Source organism: Pezoporus flaviventris, unplaced genomic scaffold (assembly GCF_033815535.1).
Source record: "Pezoporus flaviventris isolate CSIRO_AGI_PZ_B2104156 unplaced genomic scaffold, CSIRO_AGI_Pfla_v1 ptg000096l, whole genome shotgun sequence".
Classification (NCBI taxonomy): Eukaryota; Metazoa; Chordata; class Aves; order Psittaciformes; family Psittacidae; genus Pezoporus; species Pezoporus flaviventris.
Window position 1 is genome coordinate 4,573,895 of NW_026892644.1, and position 12,424 is coordinate 4,586,318.

A 12,424-nucleotide genomic window follows, 5' to 3' on the forward strand; every position below is an offset into this window, starting at 1 on the left:
TCAGTGATGTTTAACAAGCTTTGAATTGTCGTGTTATGTCTGTGGCATTTCAGAAAGACACGTTAAGCTTCATCCTGATACATGACTAGTATTAGACAAATACTTGATCAGAAATCATATGATCTAGACAACAGTAGCACTTTTCCTTTTGATTTTTCTGCCAAAGACATACACAGATCTTACTATGCATAGCTGTTTATCATGCTCCACTTCAAAATATTGGTAAACTTTTAAAATTTTTTGTTGCCATTTTTTTCCTTCTTTTTCCATTTTTTTTAATAAGTATTTCAATTCTTTACTTTTCAGCCTCTTTTTGAAAACTTATTCACAGGAAATATACATCATTTTTTTTAATCTGGTTTATTATTTACGGTAGGATTAAATGGTAGTATTATAACATGAAGAATCTCCAGTTGAAGATCAACACTGTTTTATCTAAATTTGCTACAGCTATTGACAAAAGCAACAGTCATAATCTGAATGACAAGAAAGCAATCAACAAATGAACACAAAAGCAGAGGCTGAGTAGACTGGTGGAGAGAAGTGACAAAGGAACGGATTTATACAGAAAGCAGTCTGAAAATTTGAGCAAGAATAAAAAGCCTATGGTGATATCTTGACATTTAGGAGACTGCTTTCAAAGCCAAGTAAGCATTTCACTGAGAATTATGTATTCCTTAGCTCTCTATTATGATCAGTGAAGAAAAGAATTTTGCACCTTGCTTCCTTGCCAATAGAAATATCAGGTCTGTTATTGTAAGGCTATTGACAGTCTCAGGGAACTGCAGGAAATTATGTAAATTAATGAACACATGAAAAAATAAGCCATAAGAAAAAGAATGTGTTTAGTTACCCAAACAGCTAGCTCTGAAGACTGTTTCCAATCTCTGCTACTTCATTTAGTGCCAACTTTTAATATACCTACGTTGTAAATGCATCATTTATACTGAGTTAGAATCAGTCACCCTTCTGCTATTATTAAAAAGATTGAATAATGTTTCCACAAAGAGGCAGCATCTTTCCAGCAGTTCACTACCATTTATCCCAAAGAATTTGGTCCCCATCATGACTAAAAATATCCCAGCTCTTTTCAATTCATTTGTGTATTTTTCTCACAACTGTGATCTCTGGCCAACTGCCACTTTGGGATCAAAACAGCCTTCTTCAGCAATGGAATCCTCTGCCCAGCAGGGTGCTATTACTAAAAACTATTATCAGGACATGTTTTATATTTCATGTGTCTTTGTCACCACCAAACAGTAATGAAATTACATTTAGCTGCATGTTTGAAGGTAAGCAGCAAGTTAAAGTGATAAAAGTCACTTAATGGTTCATCAACTTCTTTTGGTGGAATGCAGACCTACAGAAATTTAGATGAGCATACAAAGAATATTACGTGGTGTTAGATGGTTTTGGTGCAGAACCATATAGCACTCAATATTTTCAGAGTGCAAATGGGACAAAAAAAACATTTGTCCTTCTAGGGCTGGTAGGTTCACAGACTGGCCCCATGTCTTCTGTTCTCCTGTCCTGTGTCTTGGCAGCAAGTAACCCCTCTGAAACAGAAACTCATAGCCCTGGTGGATCTACCCAAGCTGAAATCGGTTGGGTAAACAAGGAATGAAGGAAAACCACAGAGCTAGCCAAACATGGGAATCCTATTACTGCAAACAGAAATATTCTTTGAGCTCAGCTTTTGGGTTATTATTGTTCCTCAGATAATTCTACTCCTAAACCCAGTTATGATAGTAAAATCCATTATGTGATTTTGTAGTACAGCATTAGATTGAGTCTGAAACTCAACATGTACTTAAGGAATTAGTTCACTGACAGAATACACTGATTTACAATGTAAACATGATTGATTTTACTGTTTGCAAGAAAAGCAAGGAATCAAAAGCCGAACTAATAATATACTGAATTATTTAGCCAACAGTATGTACATCCGTGTTTAGGGGCCTTTCTGCTGCAAAAGCTGGTGGCAAGACTAGGAAGGCTGAGGAAATTATTAAGCTTTGCTCATTTGTTTGGCTTATTCGGCAGATGGAAAAACACTCTGCTTAGGCATTTTTGTGTGGTAGAGGAATGAATAATTGAGGATGCCAGTAGTGTTGAAGAAGCAGTGCAGACTGAGCTCTGAGTAACTTTTGGTTACAGACAGAGGGGAGTTGGGCATGAACTTCTTGGCAATTCTATGAGATGTTTCTGTCCTGAAGTATTTTTTATAAGGGCATATGGGTACAAAGAATGTCCAGACAGTCTTGCAACTCCTATAGATCTTTGGAGAATGAAGACACTAAAGCATTTTTATTTAGGGCAAAACAATATATAACTTGTCTTAAAGACCTTTTCCAATTCTGAAAGTGTTTGTACGTAAGTCATGTCTTGTTTGCAGAGAATGAAATGAGTACCAACAACCTTTTTATCTGAAGATCCCAAATGCCCTTAACATGCACATCCCATGAGCTCATTAACAAACAGCTGTCTTCAGGCAATCTCCCTCCCTCTTGTGATCATGCTCCAAAACAAACTGTATCCAGCCATGGCAAGAACTTCTATGTGCATGAGAATGGATTTCTGTCTTCAGACCATAAATAGTTCTATAACTCCTACATGCCCACCCTTAGGAGATTTTCAAGGAGAAAGGTCAAATTTTGTTGGAAAATTCTTCTATGTTGAGCTAAAAAGCACTAAGGTAACTTCTGAAAGACAGATGCTACAATCATTGACTGAGGCATTAGGTGTGATTTTCCCAGCACTCTTCAGAAAGCGGTATTGCTTAGAGAAGAAATGTATAAATAATTGAGATGAATAAGCTAAATTGGGAGAATCAGCAATAGACTCATAATAGAAATCTACTCCCATTTTTGGTTGTAGACATAAATACTTAACACTCACTTTCAGATGTGTATTCCTGAAACACATTAATTCACTATTTTGGTAATCATCATTTAAGCAGTGTAAAACAGCCATCAGGCTGTAAATCTTAATTCTTTTAATTATGGCTTTCTTACCGGTTAGCAGCCAATTTGTTTGAGATAAACCCTCCTGGAATTTGTGTCACAATGTAACCCCAGAAAAAAGAGCCATGAATGAGTCCCACAGTCTCTGGATCCCAATTGAATTGGGCTTTCTGTAAAGGAAACAAACAAGATGCTGTAAGACGAAGCATACACCTTGTAAGATAACCACTGATGTGAATTCACACACAAATCACCCCATCCTCCAAATCAAGGCCGCCTCTTTATGCTGCCTGTTTGGTGTTGCTGAGCTTGAAATCTACTAGTTAAGGAAAAAGGATGTGAGATTCCTTTGTGAGATTGCTCCTTTTGCTCTTAGCTTTCAGTCAGGTATATAAGAAAGGGAAAGGTTTCATCCAGAAGGATGGACCTTCATCTTTGCCAGTTGTCACTGCTTCCCCCTGGACTGCTTAATCCTAAACCCCTGGGTTTCAAGCCTGCTCAGTGTTAAAACAAAGATCTGATGCATTTCAATGGACATATACATTTCCCCAGGATTATAAAGCTTGCTTAGGTCTTCTGCATTGATCAGCTTCCTGATCAGGCTTATCCATGGCTCTCCTTGTCACGGGCAAGCTCTGACCATCCACCATCTGCACTAAGTGGCAGGAAGCAGAAAAGTGCTGCTTGTGTTTGGGGTGGGTAATACCTGAAAACAAGGCAATCTGGAAATAGAACTAGGTAACAGGAGCTAGTTGGCTAGTTTATCATTTCTTAAAAGTGGTGCCAAGGTGGCCCTCCTGCCCTCCATTCTGGGATGCCAGACAGGGCCTGGCTTTGTATAATCACACTAATGTAAGGTCAGTGTCAACTTTTTCTCCTTGAACCCTCAGTTCAGAAGAACAGTTTGGAAGCAAAGAGAAGCCACGATGTCTTGCTTCACAATCATTTTTATGCTAATCACATGGCAGAGAAAGGTGGCTAAGCATCATGTGAAAAAGCAGCACCTACATCTTTTAGATTCTGAATTAAAACTGTCACTAAGACACTACGGAAAAATGAAGACTAAAGTGATAAGCCTTAACGTCTCTTTTTTTTCTGTATTACTTTCTGTGTGTAAAACAAAGAACCGGTTTTCCCAAGTAGGTTGCTTTATTTTTTCCCAAACAAACAAACTAAAAACCAGCTCATCATTTGACCTGCAGGGAGAATGATAGCATTAATTAACCAGACACGTTTGCAGAGGTCTAAAGGATTTCCTTCCACATCAATATGCATCCTGACAGGAGACCCACTTTCCTGTGCTGTGTTACATTTCTGCTTTAAATACCTTATTTTCTACCAGTGATTTCCAGCTTAGTTTCTAGGTGGTGTTATTTATGAGGGCAGAAACACTATGAGACATAGGAAAAGTTCCTGTGTCAGCAGGTGCTTATTCCCAAACAGAATAACCTAAGATTTGTGAGAGGAGTTTTTTCTGAATTTCCTCAAACTATCTCTTCTGAGATTCCCAGGCTATGTAGGCACATCCTTTCTCCAGCATGAAGTATGGAACCAGGAATTCTCAGCAGGACCACAGGGAGCAGGAATTAGGCTGAATAAATACAAATCAGCAGCAAGTCTAAGCAGCAGGAGCTGATCAGAGGAGATAGCAGGTGAGGAAGAACTAGAATCACTGAATTCCAAGATGGAAAGGACCTAAAAAGCCATCCGGTCCAAACTTTCTTGGCAGAAGCACGGTCTAGACAAGATGACCCAACACCCTATCCAGCCAAATCTTCAAAGTGCTCAGTGTTGGGAAATCCACCAGTCCCCTGGGGAGATTATTCCACTGGTTGATTGTTCTCATTGTGAAAATTTTTCCTCATGTTCAATTGAAATCTCCCTGGAGTATGTAATGTGCCCATTGCCCATCATCTTTTCAGTGTGACTCCTTGTAAAAAGGGAGTTTCCACCTTCTTTGTAGCCACCCTTTAAATACTGAAACATGGTGATAAAGTCTCTCCTGAGCTTTCTTTTCTCAAGGCTGAACAAATTTAGGGACTCGTCATATCACAGCCATATAGCAAGGCAGGACTGGAGAAAATAAGGTATCCACTGAAGCCGCAGTTCCTTGGATGCAATATTAAAGGTTTGTAAGCATCTGCTGTGAGCCACATGCCATCTACTACAAATGTGAAAACAGCTTGGCACCTAGCTATGAATATCTCTAGACAGCAGTCCGCATTGTCAGTAACCTGTAAAATCTTGTTGCCTTATTGCCAGTGACTTCCTTAAGGTCTTGAAAAGTTATCCACTGATCTGAATAGAGTGCAACACTACCTTCAGCAATTAAAAATTCCTTCTGAGGCAGCACCAGACCATGCTTCCCTGAGAGATAGTACATAGTAAATGCTTCTGCCACTACAGCAAAATCTGTCTACAACTGAAAGATCAGGGGCCTGATAGACATGCAAGCCAATTCAGTTCTCATTTCTGCTGCTTACATCCTCTATGACATTGCAAATTCTCACATCTTACGTATTTGTAATGTGACTTTAACACCTAAATAGCACCTACACATCTATGTTAGTTGAGACACATGTGTTTCCACCCCTCAGTTTTTGATCTATGCATACATAGTCCTTGGATATGTGGCACTTCAATGATTTTGCAATGGGGTCAGCTCAGAACAGTGAAAGGAAGATGTTTTCTCACCTGCAGCTCCTGTTTTCCATTAATATAAACAGTGTTATTGTTCACCATTTCCACAATGGCAACACCCAGGTTGCACCTAATTCCGAAGGAGATGCAAAAGCCCAAACCACTCATTATGGCGATGATGTAGCGCTTGGGCAGCCCGCAGCAGTAGCAGTTGCACAGTGCTGGCTTGTGGGTTCTTGCCTGCACAGGTTGTCCCTCTTCCGTCAGCTCGATGTGATCCTCCCCTGCATTGGTGCCATCGATTTTTCTAAATGGATGAAAAGAGAGAAAATAAAAATACCTTTTTGTCCCAGTGAAACTTGCTAAAATAGCTCTGGGCAGTTACAGGCTCCAGTCAACTGCCAAATCACCACCTTGCAAGCCATTTGTCTCTTGGTGGTATGGCGGGTGAATGCTGGGCAGGCTTTGAAAGGTGAGCATAGACTGCACTGTTTTCATGAATGACCTCTGAAGTTTGTGAATCTGAGACATCCAGCAGGACAGCTGGCTGCAAAATGTCCACAGGTTATTCACAAGCATAACTGTAAGAGCTGAGCTGAGTTCAGTTGTGGTGAATTCTGCTGGTTGTTAGGAAAATATGCATATGAAGAAGTTAATCATAATTTCTAATTAGATCCACTAAGCAGAGCAGGCAGTAGGTTTAAAGAAAAGGGCAAATACAACAAAAGCATGGGTTTGTTCAGCCCCAAAATCCCTGTAAATTTGTTATCACCTGTGAGGCAAAAATTAGGACTATACTGAAGAGGCGAAAAAGCTCTGGCATTAGAGCCCCTATTTAAGATGTTGAAGAGCCAAGCCCAGACTTTCTCTGCCTGAAGGGATTTGAAGCCACATGTCCCCTCTTTTCTGAAACTTCTTCTCACCACAAGGACTTACGTCATTGCAAAGTGAAGCCCTGCAACACCTGTTGTTGAACATACTTTGTGTAAAATATCTAATATTAAATGAGATGTGAAGGAAGACGGTGACTTTCTGCTGATTCACAACTCCTCAGCAGTGGAGACTGAAAGGGCTTTACCTTTGATGTGGCAACTGCAGAGCACTCGGGAGGAACTGGGACAGAAGATGCCAGGGATGCAGGCTCTCCCATTTACTTGAGATAGCAGCAGATGGTACCCAGCTATTTCAGCCTGTGAGAGGTTGTTCACCAGCTACGCACTAATATGGGAGTATTCTCCAGTTTTATGCATCCAGCCTTTCCCTTTTCATACAAGCACCTCAGCTGAGAGATATTGAAGAAAATGGAACTTCCATGTAATCTGGAAGTTTACCATTATTAGTGCCATTAAAAATTGATTTGGTCTCTCAGTCTGACTGGGACTGTAACACCCCATGCTGCTGGAACAGGAAATGTCTCTGGTAGAAAAGTTGTGGTAAAAGAACAGAACAAGCACCCCTGGACTAAAGCTAAGTACACCCTTTCCTAACATTAGCTTCCCATGCATTTGTTTGAATTGGGTTTTCTGAGATGCAGAAACACTTACGCGCATAGTTAGCTGTGAATCCATTGACCACTACCCACAAGCTTAAGTGTTTACTAAAGGAGGCTTAAAGCAGTGGCTACATTACAATGCCTTTCAGTTTTGTCATTGCGCTGAAACATTAAACTCAGGATCTAGCTCTTTTTGTGTCTGCCATGGAGCTATTCTCAGTACTGTGAAAATATGAACAGTTACTTAATCTAAAGGAAGCCCAACTTGCCATATGAGATGATGAAATGATTTCATTCACTCTTTCCTGATAAGGAATAACTCACTGCTTTCTTTCACACATCTGGCTGGGTGTATATGAAGTCTGATGCACTTTGGTTTTCTATATACAGATCATCTATAAAAAATGTCGACAGAGGACAAATGGATGGGTTACCCTTCACTGATGTACATAGTAGCTGGTCGGGTCTTTTGGGAGAACAGTGTTGGTTTAATCACAACTTTGTCCTCTTGCAGTAAGTCTAATGTAAATAATGTAATAATCTCACAGATAGTACTCTATACTAAAGGGTTTGCAAATATAGGTGGTAAGTATGGAGTCCTGGGTGCTTCATATGGATTTAAATATATCTATCCAATATGAAGTTTCACTTAAAAATCTCAGCATTTCTACATTTTAGAGCTACAGTATAACTGGTGCATCATTTACTCTATTATTCTTTTTTACATAAAATCATAAACCCACTACTTTAGCTTTAGTCTTAGCAAAAAGAATGAAAGTATGTTACAGTCCATCAGCTCAAATGTCCAAGAAACACTAAAATCAGAGTGGTTTGGATCAAAAAAGGAACTCCCAGTATTATTTGATTTGATTCCTTGCTCAAAGCAGTGCTAATTGCAAACTTGGATCATTAGCTCCTCGTCAGGCTGGAGGGAAGACTTTGTATTAAAGCAAGGTAACACGGGAAATGTGATATTACTGTGGTGTTATTGAAGGTGATTGAGATCTTATGATTCACTGGCAGGGAAACAGCATTTGTTAGTGAAATGAGAGTACAGAGAGTAATGCAGACTTTAAAAAGAAGACACAATATATTCCATGCTCCTTGTGCTAGTGTAGATAGGTGGAACCTGGGTAAAATATCAAAAACAAAGACCTCAGGAAGTGAGAAGACAATTGAATAATTATTTTAAGATAATTTTAAGAACTAAATTTTAAGAGTTTAAGTTTGAAGAACTATTGTAATCTCAAAAAAGTTATTAAAAAAAAAACAAAAGAAGTAATTGTATTGTCTTCCTTGAAGATAACCAAAGATATTGAATGAATGAAATGAAAGCACAATTCCTCAATTTTTTATACCTTTACCAGGCTTTCTATTCATAGCAGAGACGTTAGGTGTTAATTAGTGTATTATTCTGGGCAGCTTCTTCAAGTTAATGACTGATCTGTGACTGCAAATCCACACAGGACATTTCATTCCACACAGGACATTTCATACCCCAAAGATTGATGGAAACCCCTCTATAGTGGATTTGTCTTGAAGAGAAGTGTTTTGTTTATTAACAGTCCAAAAATTGGAGCTGTGATGAAGCATTAGCAGTGCAGACATTCACAGAGCCAGTGTTTGACCTGGATTTTGGCTTTATTTTGTATATAAGGAATATATGACAACTCTGAAAATATGAGAAATGTGCCTTCCAATTGATCCATATATTTTGGTAGTGCTACTGAATATTTTCACTTGTTATACACCAACAATTTAGAAGAAAACTGCTTCAGAGCCAGTGCTCTCCTCTAATTATCTGACTGATGCAGGAGAGCGTTTTGCTTTACAAGAAATGTTCAGTCCTTACATCACCCTTATTCTTTTTCTCAGCAAACATGGGACACTTGGCAAGTAAGAAGAGCTAAGCTGTTTGAAGACATGTTCTGTGCCCACGTCATAATAACTGTATGCAAAATTTCTGTATTGAGTGACTACTCTGGTTTATACAGAATTTTGGAAGAATGAAAAACATTTCAAAAATCCCCATCAGTGATAAATAAAATTCCTAGAACACATACACATTCAGTAACCTGTATTTATGGGATTTTAGCATTGGAATTAAACTATTTCTTGAAATTATAAGGTAGGTGGACTAGAATCATACCATTTAATTTTATTTGATTAAAACCACATAGATTCTACAGTAACAGGCAAATGTTAACACTTGCCATGTGTTAGAACACATTGTAGAATGACTTTTACCAGATAGCACTGTCTTTCACAGGCAGCTGCAACACAATTGTTTAAAATGTTCAAACCTCACACACGCATAAACCCAACATCAGTCATCACATGCAATAATTACTGACGTTCTTGGCATAACTTCAGAAACCTACACACCGACTATCAAAAAATATCATTTATCCAAAAGCAGATAGAATCTTCTGAGGTCTCATTTACTCCCTAGGCATCTGCCCAGGTGATAATTTGCCATACCAAATCCTGCAATGGATATATTGGTACAAAACCACAGTGCAGACAGGAGAACCCTTTCAAGTTAGTGCATGGAGCTCTCTGGATGGCTTCTGCACGGTATTTGCCTGAAACTAGAGGCATGTCTTAAACGTATGCACCACGGATCTGCTTCTCACAGGTGCTGCACTCCCAGGCTGTAGGGCAGCCTTGCAGGTTCTCCCCAGCACAGCTTCAATGCTCTGGAGGGATGCACCTTGGGTGCTGCAGTGCGATGCTACATAAGTTTATTGTGCCCTTGCACTAACACCATTGTACAAGGGGCCTAGAACGACTCCCAGAATAACTGAGTCTGGGCAGCCCACATTGTGTTCACAGTGCTGAAGCGTCTGCCCTGCAAAGATTAAGTTTGAGAGCACTAATTCTGTGACCCAGCTCAAGCAAAGGAGCCGTTTCCAAAACAAGGGCCCAGGATACATACAGCAGTGATGTGGCCCACATGATTTTCCACATTAACAGTGACATTACTGAGTTGTAAACCTGCTTGGTCACTTCCCATTTTATCTGTAAGCCCACAGCTGCTGTTAGCTGGTCCAAGACTCCTGAAATCCTCAGAGTAGGCACAGCCTGTGATTTTCCTTTGGTTCATAAATTTTACTTTGAGAACACTGAGTTCACAGAAGGCCCAAAGTGTCCGTGCCAGCCACAAAGCTCTGTAGGAAAAAAGCTTTCTGTTCTGGGAAACTTGAGGCTTGAGGAGACTCAGCTCTGATACACATTCACCCAAGCCTTGAATCCTCTAAAATTCATGGGGTTTCTGCTACCCCAATGTATGGAAATAACCAAGAACAAACCCAATTTTGCATTAAAAAAATATTTTATATGAAACATCTAAAACATTGTCTGAGATCTCACAAAGGAAACCACTAGCAACAGTGTCATATAAGGACCTCTCAGGTCTCTGCACTTCACAGAATCACAGAATCACAGAATCCTAAGGGTTGGAAGGGACTTCAAAAGATCATCTAGTCCAACCTTCCTGCAAGAGCAGGGTAACCTAGAGTACATCACACAGGAACTTGTCCAGGCAGGCCTTGAGTATCTCCAATGTAGGAGACTCCACAACCCCCCTGGGCAACCCATTCCAGTGTTCTGTCACTCTCACAGTAAAGAAATTTTTCCTGATGTTCACATGGAACCTCCTATGCTCCATTTCAGGTCCCCTTGCCTCCCTTCCAGGATCTAGCTGGCCTAAAGTAACGTCCTGTGTGCAGATGCTTGTTTTGCAGCACCCACAAAATAATATGAGGTTACTACACACCTGCAAGGAGTCAGTAAATTGCTTCATGCTGTTTGTTCTTTAGCACTTGAACTTGTTTCTGGACAATCCCTATGGAGCACCCACTACCTGGTAGGTGGTCTTGCCAGGCACTGGCATCTGGATATGCTCTGTTGTTTGCAACAGAGGAAATGTGGTAGGAAAGCATAGATTCATCATATTTACCGAAGCTAAGACGGATTTTTCTACCCACTTTGCTAGTTTTGATCCTACATCAACAAACGGCAGTCAGTAGAATCACACTTGGAGACCAAATCAGGGATGTGCATTAATGTAACTAATCACCTATCAAATACTAGCAGGGAAACTAAATTCTTTGCCTATTTACACCATATTAAAGCCAACTGAAGTGGATGAAGAGCAAAGTCAAGGTTGCAGCTGGGAATACACATACACACCATCATGTAAAAATAGAAGTGTATGCTCCTGCTTGTATGGTAAACTATACAGAATGAAGTTCAAGTCAAAGACATGCATGTTTCATTCCTTACAGAATCCTTTAAATATGACTTCATATTTCCAAAGAGACTGCTCAACTTGCAGCAGTTTTTACTCAGGTCTGATTGCAGACATAGTAAAAAAAACCCTTATTGTTAGGATTATTTCCTCCACCCACCACTACATCTAAGAAAGGTGCTGGTTACATATATTTAAAACAGAAAATAATGAAGTCCAGCAAACTTTCTTGTACGATGACTGAGATTATGTTTTGTTTGATTCAATAGCAATGTTGCTGAAGCTGGATGCCAATACCATGGGGCCGTGTAGGAACCAGCATGACATCCTTGATACATACCTACAAGAGGAGAGTAATCTGGATAATTTGAAATTTGCATACCATTTCCACATAGCAACCCCAGTGCAGTGACACATCACATAGCCACTAAACACAAACCCTACGTGTATCGGGTCACAGACAGCAGAGCGCACACAAAAATAACTTGTGATTGAATAAATGACTTAACCTGATGTTTTAAAAGAAAAATGGAATCCCTAGAATTACTATAGAGTGTCATAAAAGTAAAACAGGAGCAAAATGTCAGACCTCCTCTGTAACACTATAAATGAAGAAAAGTTAAGTTGAAACTCTGGAACACAGATACTCTCTTCACATGGTATAGAAATAGTGTAACTGGCAATGTATCAGTGCATGTTAGTAACTTCTTTGAAGGTGTACGTGATTGTTTTCTTTCATATACATGTACATTTTCATACATTTTCTTGTGATCAAAGGCATGTTTATATGTGATGAGCACTGCATCTTGACTCAAAATAGCATTCCCAAAAAAAAGGTGAAGAAGTGGATATGAAAGCAAATAAATTCAGTCACTAAAATTGCATTCAGATAAAATGTTGGCATGATCCATACAGACATTTAAAACACTTAACATTAAGCATGCAAGAAATGACATTGAACTCTCTTCTCTCATCTATTGATTACACACATAAACGTTGTCAGTGACCATTCCTAATATGATAGTCTCATTTAAATGAGAAATCTCTTTCCCTTTATGAAACTCATCATTTGTTACA

General features: G+C 39.4%; 1 protein-coding gene across 1 annotated transcript in view; it reads right to left on the reverse strand.

The window, feature by feature from the left end:
• Positions 1–12,424, reverse strand: part of SLC17A8 (solute carrier family 17 member 8) — a 28,236-nt gene that overhangs the window by 14,913 nt on the left and 899 nt on the right. The window contains exons 2-3 of the mRNA XM_061476357.1: positions 5,658–5,910; positions 3,015–3,133 (exon numbers count right to left, since the gene is read on the reverse strand). Coding sequence (XP_061332341.1) covers positions 3,015–3,133; positions 5,658–5,910 — 372 coding nt within the window. The remainder of the gene's footprint in view (positions 1–3,014; positions 3,134–5,657; positions 5,911–12,424) is intronic.